The 27,626-nt window shown below is 49.4% G+C and overlaps 1 protein-coding gene across 1 annotated transcript in view; it reads left to right on the top strand.

The window, feature by feature from the left end:
• CSNK2A2 (casein kinase 2 alpha 2) overlaps nt 1-27,626 on the top strand; it is a 364,482-nt gene that overhangs the window by 189,942 nt on the left and 146,914 nt on the right. Inside the window, exon 5 of the mRNA XM_086947793.1 lies at nt 6,170-6,229. Coding sequence (XP_086803919.1) covers nt 6,170-6,229 — 60 coding nt within the window. The remainder of the gene's footprint in view (nt 1-6,169; nt 6,230-27,626) is intronic.

Here is a 27,626-nt window from a genome sequence, read left to right as displayed (position 1 = left end):
CTCTTTTATTCGATCGTTCATGTTTCGGATATCTGTCCTAATCAGAGAAACCTCAGTCGAGACCGAATCAATCCTGGTTTCCAGCGAGATTCGGACAGTAGTAATAGCTGTCATGATGTCTTGGAGGGTCAACTCAGATTCCCCGCCCAGCCCCTGCTTCTTCCCGGACGTCTGTTTCTTGCTCCTGTGCACGTGACCCTTTTTGCCAGGCATATTTTTCCATTTTAGTCTGCAGAGCCACCTTGCCACTCTTCCCGCCGGCCATCTTGAGTTGTGGAGCCCCAGGCCTCTACGAATGAATAAGCCCAGCCGGCTACTCTCCGCCTCCTGCGTGGGGCTGGCAATGCCCTTGCCAGTCTGTCTGAGTTTGCCCGCACCAGGGGGTAAACAAATATTTAGTTGGGGGCCGACGGGGTTCCACGTCCTATGGCCCGATTTCTTGTTTGCAGGCTCTCTGAACTCTTACGCAGAGCACCGCAGTCCACAGGGTCTCTGTCCGATGTTGGTGTTGCAGTACCCCCTTCTTTTTTTGCCAGACTGCTGACTCTAAGAGCTGCAGCACTTATTGTGCCACCCTTGGAGGCCCTGTACCTTCACACTCACACACTGCCTTTTCAAGCTGCGTGTATTGGTGCAGGACAAAGTGAAGATTCGACATGGCACACATCCCTGTCTTGCATAGATCGGTCCCCCCTCTAGCTGGGTGCTCTATACCAGTGGTGAGGGTACAGGTGCATGCGCCCTGTACCCCTACAGTGTCTAAGTCCATTCTTATTAGACATTGTAAGTGCAGTGCTGCCATTAAAAGTATATGGTGCTGGGAGTTTGTCATTACGAACTCCACAGCACCATCATGGCTACACTGAAAACATAGACGTTTGTACCAAACTTCTCAGCACATTAAACCCACACTGTTGCCAGTGAGGGATTTAATGAAAAATGCACCCGGAAAACTAACCTACCAATAGTGTCCAGGCTGAGTGGCTGCTTTCAGCTGCCACCACCAGACATTTTTCTGGACCCCTGGGTCGAGAGCCTGCTTCTGTAGGGAGCCTAAAACAGTGCACATCCTGGGACGAGGTGCCAAGCCTCCTCTCCCGTATGGTCAGGATCCAAGAAGGGGAAGCTTCATAGGCTTGCCGCCTTTGTGAGCTTCTTCAGGCCACTTGCTGCTTTCAGCTAGTGGTAAACTGGTTCTGACCCCCCCCCCCCCTTTGGGCGGGAGAACCGGCGGGAAAAACAAGTGAGGAAAAGGTGTGCCCACCTCTGCCAACTCCACCCCTCAGGTGGGGGAGGCGATTTGAAGTGCAACTCTGTCCCCACCATCTTGCTGATGGGGGGACTCAGCCAACTAAGGAAAGGCTTATTCCTCCCTCCCACTGGAGGGTGGTATAATAGGGGGTGTACCCACCCCAGGGAAGGGACCCATTGGTCCCAACCTTTTACCTACCTGTAACACCGCTGAATCTAGTATTTAGGGGCACCCCTAAATCTAGTATTATGGGGCACCTCTGAACCGTTCTTCCTCAGACAAGAACCTGCAACAAAAGAAGGAAGAAGGACCGAACAGCCGTGCCGCAGCTAACAAGAGGAAGACGCCCACTAACTTGGCCCCAGCCCTACCGCCCTGTCTCCACCTCGAACCTGCTTCTATGAAATCCCAGTGTTTCCTGCAGCCAGCACCCTCAAAAACCCCGGAGGACCTACCTGCCTTCAACCACAAAGACTGTGTCTCCTGTGAACATCGAATTTGTTCATCTCCAACCTCTGGCTCCAGCTGGACACCGCAAATCCGCACCACTCTGCACCTGCCGTCCACGGCCCCAGCTAGACTAGGCAAAGACCCCAAGGAGGTCTCCTCGGCTATCCTGACCCGAGATCAGGCAATCCCTGACCTGCCTCCAGCCAAGGCCTGCAGCCTAAATCTGGAAGGTCCCCCCAACTCCAACCAGTAGCTGGTAAGATCTGACCCCAAAAAGGCACCCCTGCACCCGACTCCCCACGGCCTTGGTTGGCCAAACCAACGGTGCCTAACCCAACCCCCAACATCTCAACTTACCTCTCGAAGTGGTGGTCACCTCCAGAAGACCTTCGGCCCCAAGCCTGCAGTGCCTTTGCAAATAACTGGGTGCCCAACGTCGAAACAGCACCCAGCCACCCTAGTGCCGCTGAGGGTGCACCTTTTTGCTACTTTGTTTCCCTATTTGATCTGTGCTGAAGTCCAGGAGTTTTGCTTCCACAACCAAATGGCCTGCTCGTCAGCAACTACCAACCGGAGGCCCCCTATCCCCCTTTGGATAACATTGGGCCTCAGCACTCTGCACCTGGCCCCCTAGTTCTGCTGAGGGTGCTACGAGAGTTCCTCCCTGACCATGGGGGACCCCTGAGTCTATCCCCAGAATCTCAACTCCCACTACCGAAAACTTACCTAAAACCGATAACACGATTTTCCTCCTAGGTTAACATTGACTGTTTTTCTTGGAAAAGTTTGGAGTTTGAAACCCTAAAGAAATTCTTTAAAATTGTACTATTTAACACGTTAACTTACCTGTTTACAGGAAATGTCACAGTGTAGTATCCAGGTATACTACACTGTGTTAGAAAAGTATTCCAAAAAGTAACTTACCTGGTATTTTACTGAATAGCCCATTCAAGTCTATGTACAGTATTTACAAAGCATGGCATTTCTCTGAAACAATACTGAAAGTCAAAACAAAGTGCATATACCATTACAAATCCAAACTGTATTACAACTGTATATTTACTGCAATGTATTTATCACTTACCTGTGCCAGGCTTGCTTGGTTCTAGGAAATAAAATAACTAAACAAATAATTTTTATACAAAAACAATTGGTCTGAAGTTGTCTTTGAGTGTGTGAAACAATTTGTGTGTGCAACAAATTCTTAACACTGTCCTCTGATACTGCCTTACTGCTGGACCACACTACTCCAAATAGAGAGTAAGCTTCTATCTACTTTTACCTTTACCTACCTTTGGAGTTCCACTGGACTCTATGCACACTGTACCTCACTTTGGTATAGTATATACAGAGCCAGCTTCCTAAAGGGAGCGCTTCATTATAGTAAGGCGGGAGGTGTCGCCTCAACAGAGAATCCACCTGGGAAGTGGCGTAGACTGCTGCAGTTACAAAATAATGGCCCCAGGGCGGAAACAGCCCCTGGTCAGTAGGGGCACAAGCAAAGGAGGGCCTAATGAATTAACCGGGTCAGGGAAAGCAGGCACATGAAGGTCAAAACACTCATTCATTGTCACCAAAAACGTCTGTAGTAACGACCCACTCAAATGCAGCAATTGTCCCATGGGACTATTTTATCTGCAAAGCTGCTTCTATGATTCTGAGGTATGCTTGCAAGCGTCATTCATTCATATCATAATGAATATACATATAAACAAACTTAGTACATGACATGTTTCTCTAGGTGGACCCTTCTATACTTTTTACTGCCTAGCCAGGGCCTCCCTGAACAGGAACACAAACCACCCAGGATCGTTGTGCCTATTCGAACAATGGGTTGGAGTTCTAACCAGGGCTATTGCCAGTGGTTAGACCAATTGCAAACAGCATCCCCTTATGTTTTGTGTGAATCAATGTGTGTTTACATTTTGGCATAGTTGCATACCTGAATTCATAGATAATTTGTCTTCAATTTAACTACCCTGCATGACATGCCATAAGACCACTGGCTCATTAGAACAAATACTTAAATGACTATTTGATGTATAGGATTTAACTGTTGACTTGAATCCGACCACCGTACTCAGTATCTCTTTTGAATAATTCCAAATTGCCTGCTTGGTAAGAAGGGCAGAATTTCTAGAGTGAAAATTCTGAACAGTTCAGATTTGGGTAGCTTTGGCAGGAAGTACTGTGTTGGCATGGAGGCTAAAATGAAATACGTTGACAGTGATCCGTCACTGTTACTGACAGAAATGTTAATTATGAAATGTTCACCAGGTGCTTTGTCATTTTTAGGTGAAACTAATGAAAGTACTGGGGTGAATGTGCTTGTCACACATTAGAATAGCATGCTCCAAACATACATTTGTTCTGTACCTCCGTCTGTACCTCCGTCACTTTATTTCTGTGCTAAGTTAAAAAAAATATGTTTGTTTTTAATAACTAGTCTGCCTTTATGTAGAATTTTTCTTCGTTCACCAGCCTATTTTTTTTTTTTTAATAAAAATTGTGCATCTAAGATCTGCATTCGTTAGAACATTATTAGAATTACCAAGAGATTTCCCTTGGATGGTCTAAAGGTGAAACTAAATTGTCTTCTCTACTAAGTACTTATGACAGCATGTGATTACAAGTAATTGGTGACTATCTCTGAAATTTGTCTTCCAAGATCCGCCCCTTTTTTTTCCTGAGGGTTTTAGGTTGCACGGAGACTGGATTTCGATTCTCTAGCCAGTACTTGCTGGTTTTGCTTTACCGTGTAGTCACCTGGCATCTTAGTTAGTCAGATTGTGTTAGATTGGATTCGTCAGCTGATTGTCTTGAGGCCAACTAGGAATGAACATAGCAAGAAGTACCCATATAGGGTTGAGTTGTTTGTTTTTTTTTGTCCTCATTCACGCCCTTGGTATCTGAGTAGTAGTGCGTAGAGATAAGTGTACTGTCACAGATAAACTGGTATAGGCATTGGATGTTACGAGGTGGTTCGCCCATCAGTACTTCAATATGCTCCCACAGCACCACATCAAGATAACCATCAGGGTAGTATGCTGCAGTCAAATACCCAATCCTGTATCGAATCGCCCTATTGGGTATACAAACGTAAAGGAAAATGATTTCCAAACAGCGCAATCATTGGACTTCGGGGGAAAAAAAAAGAAAACAAAAAAAAAAAACCCTGATCACATACTCAACTATGGCCAGTGTAGTAAAGAACAAAATGCGCCAGTCCTGCAGGGAGGGGGGTAACGGGTCTTTCCACTTCTTGCAGATTTCCCATCTGGCTAACAAGATTCCAAAAAAGAGTAAGTTCTTTGCTGAACCCTGGAATTCTGGTGCAACCCCAAAGATTATAAGAGCGGGACATGGCCGGACTTGGGAACCTAAGGCGGTAGTGAGTGTAAGAGTGTACCCTCTTTCTGGAGGGTAGATTACTCCCATGGGAGGTGTTATTCTCTAGGATAGGGCCAGGGCTCTCCAGGTTTAAATACCTGCAAATACGAAGCTGGGCACACTCACAGGTTTCTGCTAAGGTTAGATTTCAGTTAGGGGCTAATAGCAACATGGTCTCCCTCTTAATCGACAAGCCTACAACAAAGAAAGAGGTGTCATTCTGGTACAACCTACTACTGGAGGAGGTTGATGGTGAGTTTCATTTGCCCGACACATTGTGGGCCGCACACATCACAAATCAAAATGTGGAGAACCTGTGGTTTGAGTCCCTTAAGATCTTGTGGAATATAGTGAAACCATCTTGGTTACGCCGAAACCACCGTTTTACCCTACATAGGGCGTATTACTCGCCCGAGAGGCTCTCAAAGTTCCCAAACAATTCAGCAGTGGCATGCCCTAAATGTGGTCTGGTGGCGGCTTCTGATCTACACATGTTTTATGATTGCCCTTTGTTACTTTCTTTTTGGAATGTGGTCTGTCTTACAGGGTTGAGTTGTTAAGATGGTTCAGCCTGAACTCCCTGGGTATCTTATGCGAAATTATTTCCCGAATGTTCATCAACTTAAGCCATTCTATTCACCTCACAGGAGCCTAGACTTTCATGTTTCCCCATTGCCATCCTTAATGGTGCTTTCAACAGATCTGCTATAAGTCTTGCATTCATTAGAAAAAAACGTAGAAAGAAGTTCATCTTTGGAATACGTTGTGGGAAAAGAAAGCAAGACATAGGTGTGATTGCATTCATGAAGCGGGTATAGGCTGAGACTTTCCTCCTCCTACTCAGTCACTTCCAGCACTGTTCTGGTGCTACGTTCTGGTTAGCTATGAGCAACTCATTTAATCTTTGCTCTGGGTTTTCATAGATGCAAACCTAAGATGCCAATTTTAGCATCCTTATTTAACCAACTACACCCCTGGGCTTTGTTGCATGATTGACAGCTTAACCCATTGACATTGAACCACTACAGAAACCTCTGCCAATAAAATATATTTACCTCTTTTATCTTTTTGTTTCAGCAACTGTACCAGATCCTGACAGATTTTGATATCCGGTTTTACATGTTTGAGCTGCTCAAAGTAAGTATTAAGGAAACAGTGACTTTTGTGTTGAAGATAGAACAAGCTATGCTTTGGAAGATTTCAGCTGCTGGTGTGGGACTGATTGCCGTTATGTGGCCATATAGCACAGTCCTTCTTGTATTTCTTCTCAGACCATTCTTGTGTTCATTGTTTTGGAATTGTTTCAACAAATAAGGAATGAATAAGGAGAAGTATCCATTAAAAGAATATGTAGGTTACCTTAAGAAAAAATGGTTGTCTTGCCTAGTTTTCTTTCCGAAACGCTCTGTTATGAGGATGATTGTATAAGGTTCTTGGATAGACTTTCTGTAATCTACATCAATCTTGTTTGCGCCTTTAAGGTTAGAAAAAAGGGCATTAAGTGACGTCCGAGCACCAGGGTGGCGCCATATATGGCTTCATGATGTCCCATCTGAGAAGTTGCTCTTGTTGACTTGGAGCTGAGGTGCTACTTACTGGTGCAGGAGACCTATTTTAACCTTCTGGAGCAAGGCCGGCACCTGGGGACAGTCAAGACATGAGGCATCTGAAGGTAGATAGATCACCCAAAACGTTACCAAAGCTAGTTAACTAATTTCACAGGTTTCAAAGTCCACCAAAGGTGTTAAAACCATTCGTCCTAGTCGGCTAGACTAGGAGGTAGACATCCTGCGCAAGAGGACAGCAGTTAAGCCTTTTCCGAAAGAAGACACAAATTAAAGTCAGAAGAAGCAGTAGCTGGTATCGAAAGTGAGACAGCATTCCAAACATATGGCATTCTTCTTCCGGGTAACAACCAAAGCAGTAATAGTGACAATTGGAGCCAGGTGATTATTTAGTGGGTATGGGGAAGTAATGATAAAAAATAATTAATTAAAGTTCTCGTATGAATATAGATAAAGAGGCAATGGAACAAAAAGATGCAGAATAGCATTCCACTTCCTTGGGCACATCCAGATAGAGACTATTGGAGCTGTGTTTGTTGAGTACGTTAGTATCCCCCCCCCCCTCCACAATCATAAAAAAAGATTACTTGAGCTTTGTGGTCGAAGATATCCCTATTGATCTTTAGCTTGCTTGTCAAGTAGTGAGGTTTATCCGCATTTAAGAGTTTATTCACAAGACACATAAGTTTAAAAGTCAGTCTGCTATCAACTATGTACCAGCGTAGTGAATGCAGTAGAGGGGTTTTGTGATCACAGCAACCATCTCTAGAGATAAGACATGCAAAGGGGCATTTAGTAGAGTAAGGTGTATTTTGGTTATACTTGAAAGGATGAAGTTTTCATAGCAAATTTATGATACAACAAGCATGTGGGTCATGACTTAAACATATTTTCTTTGCAAAGGATCTAATTCCGTGAATTTAATGAGGTCATAGGCACTGCTGGACATTGGATCTGCTCCCCAAGGTATTAATGTCTGTCTGGAGGGTTATTCTGGAGTCAATGATGTAACCCAGAGATTTGGCATTATCAGTGGTGAATAAACTGCTGCCGAGGATGTTGGAAGAGAAGATTGATTCTTGTATAAGGTAGAGCAAGGTTATGATGAGATTACATCTGCTTTCTTGCCATTTAATTTGAGATGATAGCCAGTCATCCATTATTGAATATTATGGATAGTTATTGCAGCCTGGGTAATGTCCTCCGGAATAGTTACCTTGAATTGCAGCTGTATATTGTCCGCATACTGAAGGTATGAAATCCCTGAATCTCTGAAAATGTTACCCAGAGCTTTAAGGTTGAACAGTGCGGAGGCCAACAGTGACGCTCGAGGGGCACCCTGTTGCAAAGGAACGGGACTTGGGAGTTAGTTGCCTGTTTTGATGTGTGTATGTAGTGTCAGGGTAAGAGTTAAAGGCCTCTGAGAATTCCAATAAGGTTATCGGACAAGAATCTACTTTGTCAAAGATATGTATAGCATTGTCTATAGATTGTAGGATGACCGTTTCATTTCAGTATTGTGGCCAGTCTGAAAACCTGCTCCGAAGTCTTTAAAAAGGGCTGTTGTCACTGACCTACCTGAGGTGAGTTATTTACAGAGGTTTCTAGTCGTTTTGCTAATGACAGAAGCCATGAAATGGAAGGTAGTTCAAGTCATGCTAGCTTGAAGATCATAGTAGATTTGTTAATAAGCGACTTGACTTGTCCCACAGTCTAACAAAATGCCTTGAGTGAAGGAGAGGTTAATCAATTTGACTCGTTTGTGGATATGGGTATGACATGTTTGTTTGGCTAGTAGAGGCTTCGTAGCATGATTAGAAGATTTGATTTTGGAGAGAATGTGGTAGATGTACTAGAGGACTGAATTACAGATCAGTAGCTCTTTTTGCCAGTACACTGATAATTGTAGCCCAGGAGCACATTGGTAAGTTACCGTCCCCTCCACTTGAAGCAAGTTTAAGGCATTACTGTTTGACATACTAGTACATAAATGGTTCAATTGAAAGCACCCTGTACTCGTACAGAAATCGATCCATTGCGAGCTCAACATTTGCACAAATTCGAACTAAGTGTTCTTTTTGCGATTATGATTGCTTAATAAAAAATTGTAAAAAGAAAATTTAATTGGAGAGTGTCTCATAAGTTCCGTTTATTGGAAGGGGCAGTAAAATCAGTTATCCAGTCCAAAGCAACACAACTTTGATACAATAAAGAACACGCCCAAAGTAAGGTTCCATCTTGGCTAGAATGCAGAGGTTAAGCATATCGAATCTTCTTGTTGAAGAAGTGGACTCTGCACCGGGTAGCATTACTCCCCCTCTTAAGTCACTAAAATTAAGTTTCTTAATATGAGGACAAAAGCCTTCTTTTAGTGTGTCTTGATAGATGACACAGGTTAGATTTCAGTGCAATATTTCTGAATGTGAAAGAACTCGTAGAATGAAGAAGTTGCTGTAACAAACATATACTTCTCATCATCCTTGATAAATTTAGAGCAAAAGACCACAGTGGAAGGACTCCTATATTGTGTTCATCTCATTAACTGAAGTGATCTCTACATGGACCCCTTGACAAAGGCAGTTTTTATTAGGTCTGAGATTTAACAATAGGTGGTGAGCCAGCAAATTGCATGGGAGTGTCGAGCAAGGGTTTGATTTAGCAGCTGTATGAGCCCAAACTCGAGCAGTGGAATAAATCAATAGAAATGTAAATGGCATTGCAAGCAATATGTAAAATATGGTTCGAGGCATGTGGGCTGCTGAATTCATATCTGTGCATAGATCGCCGCCTAGTGTTGGGTCCGGATGATTGCACATTGTTGTCCTGGAAGAGTCTTCGAAGTATCACGAGATAGGTGGCTCCTCCCCTGGACTACAGTGCGCATGGGCATCGACTCCATCCCCAGATTGTTTTTTTCCGCCATTGGGTTCGGATGTGTTTCGGTTCCCTCTGTCGGAATCGATAGTTGTTTAACTTCTTTTACTTGAGACCAAAAGGTCTTTAGGACTCGCGTCGGTATTGTCTATCGTTTGGGTTCGTTTGTTTCATCGACTCCGAGCCAACTCCGCCCTTCCGCGTGCTTTCGGCGCAGACGGGCCTACACGACGCTCCAAACTACTTCATCATGGAACGAAGTCCATTTAAGAGGTGCCCGGTGTGTGCCTCGAAGTACCCACATATCGATGTGCACCCGGTGTGCAATAAGTGCTTGTCGCCGGACCAAGTGTATGGCCTGCTCCAAGTTCCGGTCGAAGAAGACGCTTAAGCTCCGCCGAGCTGCAAGACTGCAGGCCCAGCGATCGGCACCCCCTCCGACGGACATCTTCGACACGGAGGATGTCGGCGACGACACTATCCAAGATATCACGGAATCTAATCCGGCGTCGGAGGTCGAGGACGACTACGACGCGGAAGACGAGGATTTCGATGAAGTCGTCGAGGAGGTAGGGGACGACGACGGGGCCATTGCCACCGTAGAGGATAGCTCGGAGGAGGAGCTTCCTCACGCTGACTCCGGGGCCAGCCAACATTATAAGGCCCAGGCTGAGGGATCGCCTTCGGGCCTTACCCAAAGTCTTGATTCCCGTCCCAAGGCTCCGCCTTCCGTCCCGGCCACGGACATTGATGCGGCGCCACTTACGGTACAGAAACCGAAAGTGAAACCTTCGGTCTCGACGCCAGACGTCTCGAAACCGAAAGCGCAAGTCGCACTGGTCGGATCGAAGGCTTCGGCGCCGAAGAAATCCAAGATGGCCGTCGAGCTCAAGGGACACGCCAAAATGGCCGACCCGAAGACTACGGTGTCGAAGCCGAAGGTGAAAACGGGCGACCCGGCGGCGTCGGCGCCGAAGTTGGTCGACGCACTTAAAAGTCGCATCGATGGCAAGAAGGTCGACGACCATAAGAAGACCACGAAAAAGCGGCGGGACGACCCCAAGTCTATCGCTGACCCGCTTCCAATCCACAAGGCCAAGGGGGGTGCTGCGTCGGCTCCGAAGACTGCGGCCTCGATCGCCGGGCCAAAAACTGCTTCAGAAGACTCTCTAGAGTCGGTCCGTCCCTCCGCCTCGCTCACTAGAAAGGTCAACGAGTCCCTTCAGCGTATTAGGGAGGGGACCGCGGCAGTCGAGCCGCAGGACACTGTGCCCAAGCCTCTCCAGAAACCGGCGAAAGTGCCAACGCCGATTCTCTTCACGTTACCGCCGAAAACGGCGCCGAAGGCTTTCGCAGCAAAGCCTGGGGCCGGGGGGCCCTTGAAGTTATCCTCGACGCCAAAGGCATCGTTGGTGGTTCCGAGCCCGCGCCACCAACCACTGGCAGAAGAGGAGCGTCAAGAAGTAATCATCAACACCAACACAGGCAAGCTCTCTCTCCTTAAACGGAAGATCACCCCTGAACCAGCTTATTAGATTCCTTACCTTAGAATATCCCTAGGCGTCAGACTAGATCCGGAAACTTTTGCGTAGCAGAACCCTTGCGCGTCGGTAGGCGTCGTCTGCGGCACCGCATCGGTCATCGGCGCCGGAATAACGTCGCCGGAGTACTTAGACACCACCCTCACTCGCTGACGTCAGTTCTTCTTTTTTCCGCGCCAGCAAGCGCAGATCCGAAAAAGTTGTTCCCTTTGTCAATTTTTGACTAACTTTTTCGATCCTTTTTGATCATTTTTCGAAGTCTGTCGACTCAGACGGTGCCGGTAGGGATGCCCGGGTTCAAACCCTGCGTCGACTGACAGATCTCACACTTCGCATTAGATCGCCATCTGGTGTTGGGCTCAGATGCTTGCATTTTGTTGTTGACTTGGAAGAAGTCTTTTTAGTCACGAGATAGGTGACACCTCCCTTGGACGATAGTGTGCATGGGCATCGACTCCATCCTTAGATTGTTTTTTTCCGCCATCGGGTTCAGATGCAACTTTTGTGCTCCGGTTCAAAATCTATATTTCAAACTATTTCGATGCCCAAAAAAAAAACCTCTAAAAACGGGGGCGTGGCTTGGCGGGCGAAGATGGCGGTCGCAGCCTTGTAGAGCTCCCGCCGGCCCGGACATAATCTGCTCATTTATCCTGGCCCCGAGCCCGCAGTTGGTACCTTGTGAGTGGCATCGGTTCAGGGGAGTGTCCTGCCTTCTCCGGTGTCTTGATCCCGAGATTCCATCTCGTCTGGGACCCTGGGGCGCCGGCGGCGACGTGCGGCCTAGTGACTGGCTGTGGACCGGGGACCTCGATTTTCAGGACGCCGGGTGGCGGTTGCAGGCACGCTGCTGGAGGTGGCATCGGCGGCGCGGATTCCGGCCCGGCCTTGCAGCTTCAGTTGCCCACAGATCGCAGAGGTGCCCTGTGCTCCTGTGCTGTGCCCTGGGAGGACGTTTACAGGCGACACGGCGTGGTGGAGGCCTGCCCCGCCCTTGTGAAGCCGGGGCCTCGAGTTTCGCGGCACCGGGACTGCCCTGGCTTGGAAGCAACCCCTGTCACTCCTTCCTTTGAGGACACCGGTGCCGACGTCCCAGCCTGGGGCCTGAGGCTTCCTGCGCCCATTGCTGCGGATTTGCTCCCGGGGGTCTACTGAGAATCGTCGCGGGAGGTGTCCGCCCCGCCCAAGGGGAGAACCCGCAGAGCGGCCATGACCAGGGGTGGTGGAGGAGGCCCGCCTAAGCAAGGTCCTATTGATAAATTTACGGGGCCCAGTGGTGGCTCCGGGGCACCCGGCGGCAGCGGCGGGTCAGGGCCGGACAATGCAACGATCCTTGCTGCCATCACCCAATCCCGGGACATGCTCGATGCTAAAATCGGGGCAGTGGGAGCGGACGTTACACTGCTGCCCCAGGACCTCCGCAATGCGGTGGAGCGGATCACTGAGACCGAATCTCGGTGACCGAAACGGACATTAGCGCTCTGAAGAAAAGAATGGCGGAGGTGGAGTGCATCCAAAAGACTCTCGCTGCCCGAGTGGAGGATGCCGAAGGGCGCGCACGGAGGAACAACCTCCGCTATATTGGTTTTCCGGAGCGTTGTGAGAAGGATGGCATGGAGCAGTTTTTGACCCGATGGCTGGAGAGCTGGCTCCCCGAAGGGGCACTGTCCACATTCTTCGTGATCGAGCGAGCGCACAGGGCCTTGACTCAGCGGCCGCCGGAGGGTGAGCGTCCGCGATGCCATACTGCGAGAGGCGAGAAACAAGGGTTCGCTCACATATGAAAACCACAACATTATGATCTTCCCGGATTATACGAAAATGGTGCAGCAGCAGAGACAGTCTTTTGTGGCCGCCAAAGCCAAGTTGCGGGGCCTGAAGCTCCAGTACTCTCTTCTGTACCCGGCCCGCCTGCGGGTGATGTACCAGTCCCGGACGCATTTCTTTGATACGCCCGAGGAGGTATTTCGTTGGACCGACGAAGCAGTGAGGCTCAGGCCGCATGCCCAGCCGGGGCTGGACCCGGGCGGGTCCTGGGGATCGTCGCCGGAGCGGACGAACCGCCCAAACCGATAAGGACGACATCAGAGGTCCAGATCACGCAAACGGTCAGCCTCCGCTAGTGCAACGCAGACCAGTGGCACGATGGACTCTGAACATTCCGATGCTGGCAGTTGAACTCTGGTGGGGCCTGGACCCTGGTTCTGTCTGGTAATGTGTTGCCCTACTTTGTGAAGGATCGGCTGGTGAGACTGTTGTATAGGGACTCTGCTAATGCCAGTCTGTATACGCCTGAGACATTCTAATGCTACTGGTGGGAATGCTGTGGGGCTCGGGAGGCGGCTTCTATGGGCCTTCGACCCTCACGAGTTGTGGGTGTTGTGGGGGGGGGGGGGTGAGTGCGTGATGACCGGGGTGTTGGGATCCATTGGTATGGCGGGCCCTGGGTCCTCTGTTTTGGACCAGGGTCTCTCCATGCCTGTTTTGGACCCGGGTCTCTCCATGCCGCGACAGATAGCAGATACTTCAATGTTCCATGAGGTATAGGGGTGGGGGGAGCGGGGCTGGGGGGGCAGTTGATCTGTTGTTGGTGTTTGGGGGGGTCGGGCCAGGGGTGGGCTGGTGGGTGTTGGGGCTGGGGGGGTGGGACCACACGTGTATATTGCTGCTGGATCGAGTGGATGGTGGGGTGCGCCGGGGTGGCGCGGAGGGCCTGATGGAGGGGACTGCTTTGATGATGGCTGATCGTACAACTGTGTCTCCTAGTAAGGCCATTCGTGTTGTAACGTGGAATGTGCGAGGGATGCTCGATAAAATCAAACGTGTTGCTGTGTTGCGCTGGGGGAAGAGGGAGGCTGTAGACGTGCTGTTGCTCCAGGAGACTCATATGTTGGGCTCCAAGGTCCTTAGCCTCCAGAGATTCGGCTTCCAGCAAGTGTACCATGCAAGCTTCGCGAGGGGCTCACGAGGGGTGGCTATATTGGTTCATCGCAGCGTGGCGTATGTGCATGAAAAGCAGTGGATTGATCCTCAGGGCCACTATGTTTTCATTAAGGGGCTGCTGGGTGCCTAGCCGGTGGTCTTTGGTAGCGTCTATGCCCCCCCCTCCCATGCAGTGGGCCCTGTCTGAGAGACTGTTTACATTATGGGATGAAATCCCGGATGTGTTGACTGTGGTTGGGGGCGATTGGAACGAGGTTATGGATGTGCCTGTTGTTGTGGATCCCCCCCTGCAGCCGCGCATACTAGACTGCGTGCAACGGTGGATAGCTTGGGCTGGGTCGATGTGTGGCGCCATTTTCATCCTGCTGCACGTGAATTCACGTATGTGTCGGCGGTGCATGGTTCCTTCTCGAGACTTGACTATCTTTTTATGCCTGGTGCCTGTTTGAGCCGTGTGAAGGACGCTGCGATACTACCCAGAGGTCTGTCTGACCACTCCCCAGTTGTGGCTACTATAGACCTCCCCTCGAAGCGACAGCCGTTTCGTTGGCGGATGTCTTCGTGGCATCTACAGCAGCCTGAGTATGTGCATCACCTGCGTGAAGCGATTGATAATTATTGGCGAGATAACCTTGTGGGAGATGTGGATGCAATGGTGGTATGGGAGGCGCTGAAGCCCACAATACGGGGCGTTGATATCGCTTGGTGTGCAGCTGCACGGCGGAAGCATCGGGAGGCCATTACGGCCGCCGCCGCTCGCGTGGAGGAGTTGGAACAGCGTGGCCGGGACGGGGGTGGCGAGGACGCGGTACGGCAGCTCTTGCAGGCGCAGCAATCCTACGCCTCGGTCCTATATGACGAGGCCAGGCAGGCGTGGCTCGCCACGCGTAGCAGGATTTATCAATGGGGCGACAAGTCCTGTACGATGCTTCACAGGTTGTGTCAGGCGACCTTCCAGCCTCTCACGTTGCCGGGTCTTACGGCGGAGGATGGTTCGGTAGTGACGGACCCGGCCGTACTTGCAGCTAGCTTTGCCCATTATTATGAGACGCAGTACGCCTCCCGAGATTATCTAGAGACGGAGGAGATTTCCGCCTATCTCGATGACCTGCTGCCGCAGGCCGTTTCCGATGAAACTAGAACTGCGCTGGACGCCCCGCTCACAGTTGAGGAGCTCGGGGAAGCACTGGGACAGCTAAATACGGGAAAGGCACCGGGCCCGAGCGGCTACCCATGCGAATTCTACAAAAAGTTCCACCTCCAGCTGGGGCCTCAGTACAGGCGCGCGCTTGAAGCGGCACGGGCCCAGGGGGAACTGCCGCCCGATTGGCGCCACGCTGAGATCGTTGTTTTTCTGAAACCGGGCAGGGCGCCGGACAGGCATGACTCGTACCGGCCCATTTCTCTCTTAAATATCGAGGCCAAAATCCTGGCGAAGGCTTTGGCGAACCGACTGCTGCCCCTTATTACAGACCTGGTCCATCCTGACCAGGCCGGATTCATGCCCCGTAGAGCTACTCGCCATAATATTCGACGGGCGCAGGCGGCGGTTGACGCCATGGGCGCTCTGGATGAGCAGGCGGCGCTCCTACTGGCGGACATGGACAGGGCCTTCGACTCTGTGAGTTGGGCATACCTGTTTACACTCCTGGCCCGCCTTAACCTTGGCCCGGTGTTCCTGTCGTACTTGCGATTGCTGTACACCAACGTCACGGCCTCAGTCCGAGTGGCCGGGGCCACTTCCGGGCGCTTTCGAATTGGTCGGGGCACTCGGCAGGGTTGCCCATTGTCCCCGTACCTGTTCGCCCTTGCGATGGAGCCCCTGGCGTCCCGGGTGCGGGCTGATGCCCAGATACGCGGGTTTGTCTGGAATGACGACCTGGTGGATAGGATCGCACTCTATGCGGACGATGTCCTTTTCTTTCTCACCGACCTACAGCGCTCGGGTCCCCGGGTCCTGGAGGTCATGCGCGTCTGTGGCGGGATCTCTGGCCTTCGACTCAACCTTCATAAATCGACCCTGTGGGTGCTGGGCGGCGGAGTCGTGACTGACCCCTGGGCTGTGGGACTGCGGGTGGCGACGGATGGTCTGAAGTACCTTGGCATATTTCTTTCGGAGTCGCGCGCCGTGGCTTGGGATCGTAGCGTCCTGCCAGTGTGGGAACGGGTCCAGGCCGATGTCAAGACTTGGTCCAGAATGCCCCTTACCATCTTTGGAAGGTCGGCCATCTTCAAGATGGTGGCGCTTCCGCGTCTACTATATCAACTTCAGAATTTCCCGTACCCTATCGGCTCGCAGTGGTTTCGCCAGGTCAATTCCGTGCTGGGTCGATTCCTATGGGCTGGCGGTGCGGCCAGGGTGGTGTTGAAAACGTGCTTCCTGTCTACTTATTGCGGTGGCCTGGCCACCTCTGACCTCCTTTCCTACTACCAGGCTTCCCAACTGCTTATTCTCAATGAATGGTGGTACAGCGATAGGGGGGACCCGGCGTATGCCTTAGAACGGTCGCTTATGGGTGACAATACGCTCCACACCATTCTGTATTCAGCCCGCCTGCGTCGCGTACTGCCGTCGGTTACCAGAGTGGTCTTCGCTGTGTGGAGGCAGGCCCTACGCCGCATGGGCTGGTGGGGCAAGTTAACGGCCGAGACACCGCTCTGGCACAATGGTCTGCTCCCGGAGCTGGCGGCCCTGGCCGGCTTTGAGGGCTGGGAAGCAATAGGTATCACGTTACTGGGCCAGGTCATGTCCAGCACTACCCTTAAATCGTTCGAGGAACTCCGCACAGAGTTCCAAATGCCTCAGTCCCAGTTTTTCCGCTACTTGCAGCTGCGCCATGCCCTCGCCCCGAGCATTGCCAACCTAGACTCCCTACCGGAGTTCAGCCCGGTCGAGGCAAAGGTGTTCATGGGGGATCTGGGGGACAGAAAGGTTTCCCGGATATACCAGACCCTGGTCATTCATTGCTGCTCTACCCTACACTCTCTTCGGGCGGCGTGGGAAGTGGACGTTGGCCCTCTCGATGAGGACGATTGGAGGGAGGCGCTAGAATCCCCACGTGGAACCGCCATTGCTGTACGACTCCGACTCCGACTCATCCAATTTAAATAATTGCATCGAGCCTACTACACCCGTGAACGATTGTGGAGAGCTGGGTTGATTGCATCCTCGGAATGTTTGCGCTGTGGGACGGTGCCTGGGTCCCTGATACATACTGTGTGGTTGTGTGGTCGGCTGTCTGGTTTCTGGAGAGGTGTGTGGAGTTGTCTGTCCGAGGTCCTGGGCTGGGACCTTCCCCGCACCCATCGGCTGGGATTGCTGCACATCATGGAGGGCATCGGTGGTAACATATATAATCGTCATCTGCTGCTTTTGGGGCTTGTTGTCGCCAAGCGGGACCTGGCCCGGGCGTGGAAGGCGGTGAGGGCTCCCCCCTTGTCTGTGTGGAAGCTGGGCTGGACTACTTCATGGACCTGGAAAGGCCGATCTTTGAGGCGAGTGGCTGCCCGCGTAACCACTACAAAATTTGGAAGCGATGGGCCGATTACCGGGGTCTGTCACTGGATCCCCCAGCGGAGCGAGAAGAGGACATTTGATGGCATGGACATTGTTGGCCCGAGTCTGCGACGCTCCAGTCGCGCTGCACCTACACCTTTCATTCTGTTGCTATGTGTACACGTGTGTGGGGCGGGGGGGGGTTTGGGTGTTGGGGGGTCGGGGTTGGGGGGTAGGGTGGGTTAGGGTTTTTTTTCATACTGAGCCTATTCTTAAGGCCTGCTTGGACATTTGCTACCTATGTGATTTATTGTACCGATATCGTTGTGGTGATCTCCGGCCTTGGGGGTGCCACGTTTTTATTGCTCATTTGCTCAATAAAATTGGTTGTGAAAAAAAAACCTCTAAAAACTGTTCAACTTAACTTCGAACATCTTCAGCTTCGACCCACTTTCCTCTAGTCGATTCCGGTTGTCGACGCTGGCCGTTGGGCCTATCCAGTGAGGCCTACGGCTCATGGAAAGGACGCCATTCAAGAAATGCCCCCAGTGTGAAGCAAAATTCCCGCACAGTGACCATCACAAGGTCTGCAACCTGTGCCTATCACCTGAACACGAGTCCAGTTGTCCAGCCTGCGCATCCTTTTGATCGAAGACCATTCGAGATCAAGGAGCTCGTCGACACATCATGCAGAGATCAGCTCCGGAACCAGTGGACATCTTCGACGAAGGCCCAGATGTCCCAGAAGAAGATTCCGAAGATCTCCAAATCGTATCAGAGGCAGAAGACTCAGACGACCCCATCACTCCTGGTCAAAGAGGGAGTACTAATGCCCCTACCCCAACCCCACCACCAAAACCAAAGGCAATGGTCAAGACTTCGCCTGCTGGCCCCAGTCGCGACCGAAAACACACTTCAGAAGCCCCACCTGCGGGTCCGTCTCCGTAGAAAAAAAAAAGCCTTCCGGTAGCTCAGAACGAGCAAACCGCATGTACCAATCCCACCGGCACCTTTGGCACCGAAACCAAAAGAACTCTCGGCTCAGAAATCTGTTCCAACGCCTTCCACCTTCAAAGACAAATCGGCCCTGAAAACCTCGAGGCCCGTGGATAAGCCGGCTTCGAACATTTCCAAGCCTAAAGATCCCGCTTCGTCTCCGAAACCAAGAGCCTCGGAACCAAAAGCTAAGCTTAAGGACTCAACCACGCCTCCTAAGGCCAAAGACCATAAAAGTCAACACAAACTTCGCTCGGAACCGAAAAAATCTGCGCCTAAAGCGGTTCCTGAGGAAGAGCAACTTTTTCATCCGGATCCTATCTATCCTAAACAGAAAAAGATTTATATTGATCCAGAAACTAGACGTGTCACCACTGTCCCAAAAGACTGTGCAAATATTGCCAATGATTAAGGGAGTCATTAAACATGCTCCAGAAGTGTTCAAAGATTCCGTACGTGCTAGAATTCTTAACCCTAGAATAGAAAAAAGTATAGACCTGCCCCTGTAGATCCTGCTTACATTAAAGGCTAGCTTCCTTTGGATTCTCGAATAGTTTCCAACGCTAGAAAGCACGTCCACTTCCAAACCTCCGGGGAAGCGCCACCCTCTGATAAAGAATCCAAATTGCTAGAATCTTCTGGCAAAAGGGTAGCTGCACAAGCAGCCAATCACTGGCGCATAGTCAACACATAGGCACTGCTCGCAAGATATGATGGGGCTCACTACGACCAGTTAGAAACCCTACTTCAACATTTGCCTGACCAATATAAAACACAAGAAAAGGATCTCATCCAAGAGGGCAAGCTAATTTCTAATCTGTCAATAAAATGCGCACTTGACGCAGCAGACACTGCCTCTAGATCCAGCAATACCAGTGTGCTACTGAGGCGACATGCCTGGCTGCGCATCTCAGGCTTTAAGCAGGAAGTCCAGACTAGTATTCTCAACCAGCCGTTCAACCAACAACAACTTTTTGGCCCGGCTGTGGACACTGCACTTGAAAAAAATGAAGAAAGACACTGAGACTGCTAAGTCCATGGGAGCTTTACAGTCTCCACAAACACAGGGGCGAAAGGAGCCCCTCCTTCTATAGAGGGGCCTCCCAAAACATGAGAGCAGACAACTCATCTTCGTTTAAAGCCGCTACACAAACATCCCCCAATAGAGGATACTTTAGAGGCGGATACAGAGGAAACTACAATAAAGGAAGAGGTCTAGGTAATACTTGTACCTCCCCAACAAAAACAGTGACTTCCCTCCGTTCCTCCCAAACCATCCCATTCCAGTTGGGGGGAGATTATCACAATTCCTACCTGTCTGGGATTCCATCACAACAGACAAGTGGGTAAGAAAAATTATCCAGTATGGTTACTGCCTAGAACTTACAGCTACAGCTACCACCCCCCCCCCCCCCCCCCCCCCCCCCACACACACACACACACACATATACCGCTCAAGCAGCGTCCCATGTCCACAGAACATCTTACTCTCCTAAAACAAGACATTCTCTCACTGCTTCAAAAGCACGCAATAGAGACTGTTCCCTGACAACATCAAGGAACAGGGGTTTACTCGCTGTACTTCCTCATACCCAAGGACGACGGGACTGTAAGACAATTACTAGATCTCAGGCCCCTCAACCTATATATACACTCAGATCATTTTGATATGATCACTCTCCAACAAGTGCTCCCGCAATAAGGCGGCTTTCTTCCCACACTAGATCTCAAGGACGCCTATTTCCACATTCCCATACATCCTTCTCACAGAAAGTATCTAAGGTCTGTAGTGGATGGACAACACTATCAGTTCAAAGTCATTCTATTCGGAGTCACAACTGTACCCAGAGTGTTCACAAAGTGCCTTGAAGTAGTAGCAGCACATCTCAGAAGACAAAAGGTTAATGTCTTCCCATATCTAGACGACTGCCTAATAAAAGCCAAGTCACTCAATCAGTGTGTTCAACATACTCATCAAACCATTCAGACATTACACAACTTGGGGTTCACAATCAACTACACCAAGTCTCATCTCCAGCCCTCTTATATACACCAATATCTGGGGGCTACAATAAACACCTCCACAGCTCTAGCATATCCCAGTCCAGCCAGGATAGCCAGCATACAAGTCCTCATCACAACATTTCAAGTCCCCCATTCTCTCCCAGCCAGTGTGTTCATGCAGCTCATAGGCATGATGGCATCTTGCATTTTTATTGTACCATATACAAGACTTCAAATGTGTCCATTACAGGAATGTCTAGCACATCAGTGGAATCGGGCTCAAGGAAAACTTACAGATCAGATCAGTGTTGGTGGACAGCCGCACACTTCACTCTCTGCAGTGGTGGAACACAAAAAACTTGTCCAAAGGGCGGCTGTTCCTCGAACCTGTTCCACAGATGGTACTCACAACAGATGCATCACTCACAGGATGGGGAGCCCATCTCCTCGGACATACAACTCCGGGCCAATGGACGGATCAACAAAAAGTGCTCGACATCAATCACCTGGAGCTACTAGCAATATTCCTAGCACTAAAATCTTTCCAAGTACATGTACAAAACAAAGCTGTCTTGATCCGGACGGACAACATGACACCCATGTACTACATACAAAAACAAGGAGGCACACATTCTCTGCAGCTGTCCCAGCTTGCTCAGAACATTTGGAGATGGGCCATCCCACAAAATATATATCTACTTGCCAAACACCTCCCAGGAGTTCACAATCAGATTGCAGATCTGTTAAGTCGACAGACACAACAGATTCACGAATGGGAACTACATCCCCCAGTCCTTCAACCATTTTTTCACATGTGGGGCCAACCAGACATAGATCTGTTTGCCACACGTGACAACACAAAATGCCCAACCTACGCTGCCAGGTTTCCACTCCCATTGTCCAAGGGCAATGCAACATGGATGAACTGGTCAGGCAGATTTACGTACGCTTTTCCGCCACTCCCGCTAATTCCACTAGTGGTACGCAAGCTCTGACAGTCTCTCAAACTAATCTTAGTAGCTCCCACATGGGCACGCCAACCATGGTTCACAACACTGCTGGAACTCTCACTAGTTCCACACCAAAAACTGCGCCTGTCCCCATCCCTGATAACGTAGAACCATGGAGAGATCAGACATCCAGATCAGCTGAATCTGGCAATCTGGCTCTTGAAGTCCTAGAGTTCGGGTATCTTAACCTACCACCGGACTGTATGAACATCATTAAAGAAGCCAGACAACCTACTACTAGAGCTTGCTATGCTGCAAAATGGAAAGGATTTCCCATTTACTGCACCAATAACCATATTGATCCACTGGATGCCTCCATCCAGAGTATCATTTGCTACCTACTGCACTTGCAAAGATGTAATGTAGCATATTCATCCATACGTTTACATCTAGCAGCACTTGCTGCTTACTTACAAAACAGACAACACTTGTCACTATTCAGAGTCTGTGCAATTAAAGCCTTTATGAAGGGCCTAAAAAGAATCATTCCTCCTAGGTTACCACCCTCTTCAATGTGGAACCTCAATATTGTTCTTACCAGGCTCATGGGACCCCATTTGAACCTTTACACAAATGCGAACAACAGTTCCTCACATGGAAAGTAGCTTTCCTTGTTGCCATTACCTCTCTTAGAAGAGTGAGATCAAGACTTTAACCATACTGGAACCATTCTTACAGTTACATCGTAACAAGGTGGTTCTTGGAACAAACCCAAAATTCCTTCTTAAGGTCATTTCTCCATTTCATCTTAACCAATCAGTGGAGTTACTGGTGTTTTTTCCAAACCCAGACTCGGTAGCAGAAAGAGCTCTACACACCCTCGATGTCAAAAGAGCACTGCTTCATAACATTGACAGAACAAAATCCTTTCGCAAAACAATTGCTCGTAGCCTTCTCTCCACCGCATAAGGGTAATCCCATCTCCAAAGCTGGAATTGCAAGGTGGATAGTTAAATGTATCTAAATATGCTACCAAAAAGCTAAAAGCATCTTGACAATTCCCCCTAGAGCGCACTCTGCACACAAACTAGGGGCCTCTATGGCATTCTTAGGGAACATTCCCCTAGAAGACATCTGTTAGACAGCAACATGGTCTACAACTCGCACCTTCACTTAAAACTATTGTGCAGCAAGCAGCAAGCTTCTGTGGGCCAAGCTGTTCTTAAAACTCTCTTTCAAGCTACTGCAACCGATACAGGTGACCACCGCTTGGGGAGATACTGCTGTACAGTCTATGCTAAGTGTGAGATCTGCAGCTCATATACCTTGAAAGGAAAGTGCTACTTACCAGTAGTCATCTGTTCTTGGCATGTAGAGCTGCAAATTCTCACACGCCCACCCACCTCCCCAGGACCTGTATCTGTTCCAGTTCTATCTTATTTAGATATACACACATGGACATCTTTTCTGTTTCTATTAACTCCATAATTTCCCATCATGGCGAAAAACAATCTAAGGATGGAGTCTATGCCCATGCGCACTATTGTCCAAGGGAGGAGTCACCTATCTCATGACTACAAAGACTTCTTCCAAGACAACAACAAAGTGAAAGCATCCGAGTCCTTCACCAGATGGCGATCTAATGCAAAGTGTGAGAATCTGCAGCTCTACATGCCTACTGGTAAGTAGCATTTTCCTTGAATCCAGACAGACAACACAATCACAATGTTTTATATAAACAATGGGGGGAGGGGCACAGGATCTACCACTGTCAAGTTTGAGCTATTCAATGGAAAAAAATGATTTTAGCTGTCCACCTACCAGGGAGTGACAATACAGAGGCAGATAGACTGAGCAGAGAATCCTCATGGTCTCACGAGTGGGATCTATACCAAACAGGACTCTCAAATTTTTGGAAGATGGGAAACACCAGAAATAGATCTCTTTGCGACACCCCAGAACACGAATTGCTAACACTACGCCTCCAGATAAGTGCCGACAGTCAATGGGGACTGTACTGTTGAATAGATTGGTTACTGAAATTTGCGTATGCTCTCCCCCCCCCCCCCCCCCCCCCCCCCCCTCCCGATACCAGTTGTTCACAAGGTGAACAGCAATTGCAAAATCAGTGATACTAATTGCACCACAGTGAACAAGACAAATATGGTTCTTAGAGCTAATAAACTTATCACAGGGGCGTTTTCACAAACTACCAATCGGGCAAGACCAGCTCTCAATTCAAGAAGGGAAAGTGCTCCACCCAGAACCAGTGTCTTTACTGCTGGCAGCATTGCTCCTAGAGACTTAAGAGTTCAGACATCTAAGGTTGCCAGAAAACAGTGGTGATCTTAAGAGGCGAGAAGAGCAACAACTATAAAGTGTTATATAGTTAAATGGAAAATATATTCTCTCTGGTGTAGGAAAGACGGATTATTTTAAAAGGATTTCCAGAGAGACGGCAGTGCTAAAAAACGTTACAAACCTTCTAGAGTGTAAGCTGACCTATCTTTAAAGGTCAAGCTTATCTCTCTAGACCCATGCGACTGGTCTGACCAGCACGCTATCACTTTCCTATTACCTGGTACCCACAAGACAAGAGCACCATAACCGGTGATTCCTAAACGTTGGGACAGAGACACCAAGAACCTTGATCACGGCAAATTGGCGGCTCGGCTCGACTCTGACACCCCACCCACACCATATAATGGTCAATGACCGCAACAATCATTACTCCGCAACTATAACTAACATTCTTGATGATCTTGCCTCACTTAAATTAAAAAGAACCCAAATCAAAGACAGAAACCCCTGGTTCACCGGGTCCCTCAACAGTGAGAGGAGATCCCTCTGGCAGACAGAAAGACACTGAAGACAGCACCCTTCAGCCGCACATTGAAAATTTCTCCGTCCGGAGAAGAGATGGCGGAGTGAGGACTCTGCTACGCGGCAGACCGAGAGCTCTCCCCTCCACTGGAGATAGCAGACTGCTAGGATATTATCAGAAGCAGCTTAACCGACATTGCGGACAAATGCGGAAGCAATAGCGAGAACGATAACGTGAAGAAAGCAATCGGCAGCTCGCTCCCTCCTCACCTGCGGGCTCTTCAGCAGGCTCTCCGGCTCTTCCAGCGGCAACGCAACGGCTGTTTGGAGAACTTTTGGATAATTGGCTATAGAAGAAACGAAAAGAAACCGGCATCTTTCGTCCCTCTTACCTGCAGGCTCTCTGGCGGCCTCCCGGCGGCTACGTAACGGATGCAGTGGCTGCCTCCGGCTGGTTGGCGAGCGCTTGGAAACTGGCTCGCCAGATCTAGGATCGATTTGCTTGGGCTGTCTGGGACACGGAAGGTAGCCACATCGGCGCTTGCACGCCTGCACAGAGCTATGTCGCCCAAACATCCATCGCGCACTACGCGGAGCACAAAAAACTCCGCAACGGCGGCGGCCGCTCCCTCTATCTCTGTAGCCTCTACTGCCTTGGCTACCTCGACCCCTGCGATAGCTGTATCAATGGCAGCATCTGCTACTACTACAACCGCGGGGGCGGCGGCAGCAGTGTTGGCCCAGGTGAATTTCATGGCGAACCCTGCTTCTTCCTTACAGCCCCTATCTTCGCACAATGCTTCCCAAGACTCTGTGATTCTGATGGGGAGCGACAGGAAGGCGGCAGGTAAGACGATTCTGAGCCCTCCTGTACTAACAAACTGTGGAACAATACTGAAAGTGCTTGTTCAGAAGGGCGTTAGTGCTGACACTGCTGATGTTTCAAAGGCGGGGGTGGCTTCGGGGAAGATATCAGGCCCACCGCTTGGTGTCAGGACACAAGACACTCCCATAGCAATAAATGATGAAATCGAAACACAGGCGCTATCACATCCACCATCAGGATTGTCTAAGGATGGAACCGCCCCCATCACTGAAACAGGGCCAGCAGTGATAGTCCCCCCAACTGTGCCATTATTGGATAAAATCAGCTGTGATGACTACGCCACCTCTCCTAGGGGCACTGAGACTCAAGGGACCCAGGAGATCATAGAGGTCTCGGAGGTAACAGAAGGAGTTAATGAGGCAGCGGGGGGGCTAACCTCAGCAGAAACTTCCACAATGTTGCCCGATGCTCCCGGGAGCTCTAGAGAGACTGTCTGATATCTCTACGGCCACTGCCACAACTTCAGCGCTAATGGAAGAAGATAATGGACTTGGGGTGAGTCAAACCGGCGATTCCTTTTTGGAATTGGTTGAGGAGCAGCCCTCCTTTGAGGACCTTGATGATGAGACGGAGGAGGAGCAGGATAAGACTACAGACAACTCTTTGACTAGGTTGTCTTCATGAAGACTTAGAGGTAAAGCCAAGGCAAGCTACAAGAAGAGGGGGAAAGTTTTGTCTAATCTGGCGCGCCCTGCAGGAGCAGCGCCCTTAGCTGCTAAAAAACTGGCTACTGACAAAAGTCCGCTAAGGAGATGGATTGAGGCCAAGGGGCTAGTCAAGAGCATGGCGCTAAGACTTTCAGGGGGTAGCCCCACAGATATTGAGACGTCACAGGTCCCTATACCGGGGCCACTCAGTGCGCAAACCCCAAGGAGCACTCCCTCTGAGACCGCCACAGGAGAGAAGGATCATCTGTCACCAGTTGCAGGCTCTAATCAGCCGTTTTTTGTAAATATAAATACAAACCCAAATAAATCATCTGATGACACTGAACCTAACAGAGGGACTGGGACGGGGAATACCGGCCAATCCCAGTTGGACACAATACTAAAACTTTTGATTAGCCAAAGGGGAGACTCGAAAGAGCACTATCAACCACTGAAAAGTGACAACGTAAGACTTCAAACTTCCATATCAGATCTAAATTCCAGCCTAAGTGGCGTCACACAGGAGATAATAGAGCTTCAGCAACGCACAGTCGCGGTAGAAGAGGAGACATCACGGATAGGTCTCACTGCAGAGCGTCATGATGCCCAGTTAGCCCAACTACAGGGGAAAGTCGAGGACTTGGAAAACCGGCAAAGGAGATCCAACCTTAAAGTTTATGGAATACCGGAGGGGCTAGAGGGGTCTGACCCAAGGGCATTTCTGGTGAAACTGTTACCTCAAGCCTTTCCGGAACTCTCTGACTGGGATTGGAACTCCTAAATACAAAGAGCACACAGACTTCCACTCGGCTTAAAACGGCAGAACAATAAATTTCCACGCCCGTTTTTAATATACTTCGGCAATTTCCTGCTTCGACAAGCTGTATGGCAAAAAGCCAGACCCAACACCCCAATAACTATTGGCAATCTCTCCATCTTTACCCACTCAGATCTTAGTAAAACTACGATGGACAAAAGATTGGAAATGCGAAAACTAATCGATCCAGTCAATAAACTGGGAGGTCAAGCATATTTGCAGGAACCTGCCAGACTTAAAGTGATCATGAATGGGCGCACAAATTTCTTTAGTGACGTTCACGAGGCACAGACATTTTTGTCTAGTATCAATAGGAGCAAGTACTGAAAGGAAAGGGGGAAAAAAAAATAATTTTTGGGGGGGCTTACCCCTATTTTTCGCATATGATATAAATATGTTAGACAGATAGTAATGGGAATACGAAGGGACACGGGAAATTCAAGGTTAAGGGGGGGGATCGAACTGTTAATCACAAAGTATTACTAAGTGTTACCAGAAAATGGTGAACTTACAAATTACTCTGTTAAATATATCATCATGGTTTGACGCTGCATTATTAATAGCGGCAACTTCAGGGGAGGGTTGAGGGAGGCTCGGACTCTCTGCCGCAGGCGCTGCCTCGCCAACGGCAGCAGAAGGTGAGGGGGGTGGGGAGGGTGGGTCTCCGCAGTCAGGGGAGGGTGTGGAAGGAGAGGGTGGGGGGGGGGGGTGGAGGGAAAAATATTTTCAACCTGGTAGAGGGACACAACGTAAGATATGATTTTGTAGAAAACTTTTTTGTCTTTGAACAGTATTTGAAGAACAATTTATATGGCTTAATAGAGCTGATGGAATGGATGTAGTTTATTGTCATTCTACTTTATATCAGTGATGCATAATATTAAATGCTTGGCATGGAACGTCTCAGGGCTGAATAACAAACGCAAAAGGCGTTTAGTTGCAGAAGAGCTAAGACTCTACAACCCCCATTTAGTATTCTTGTCAGAAACACATAT

This window comes from Lissotriton vulgaris, chromosome 12 (assembly GCF_964263255.1).
Source record: "Lissotriton vulgaris chromosome 12, aLisVul1.2, whole genome shotgun sequence".
Classification (NCBI taxonomy): Eukaryota; Metazoa; Chordata; class Amphibia; order Caudata; family Salamandridae; genus Lissotriton; species Lissotriton vulgaris.
This window is presented reverse-complemented; position numbering and strand designations above follow the sequence as displayed.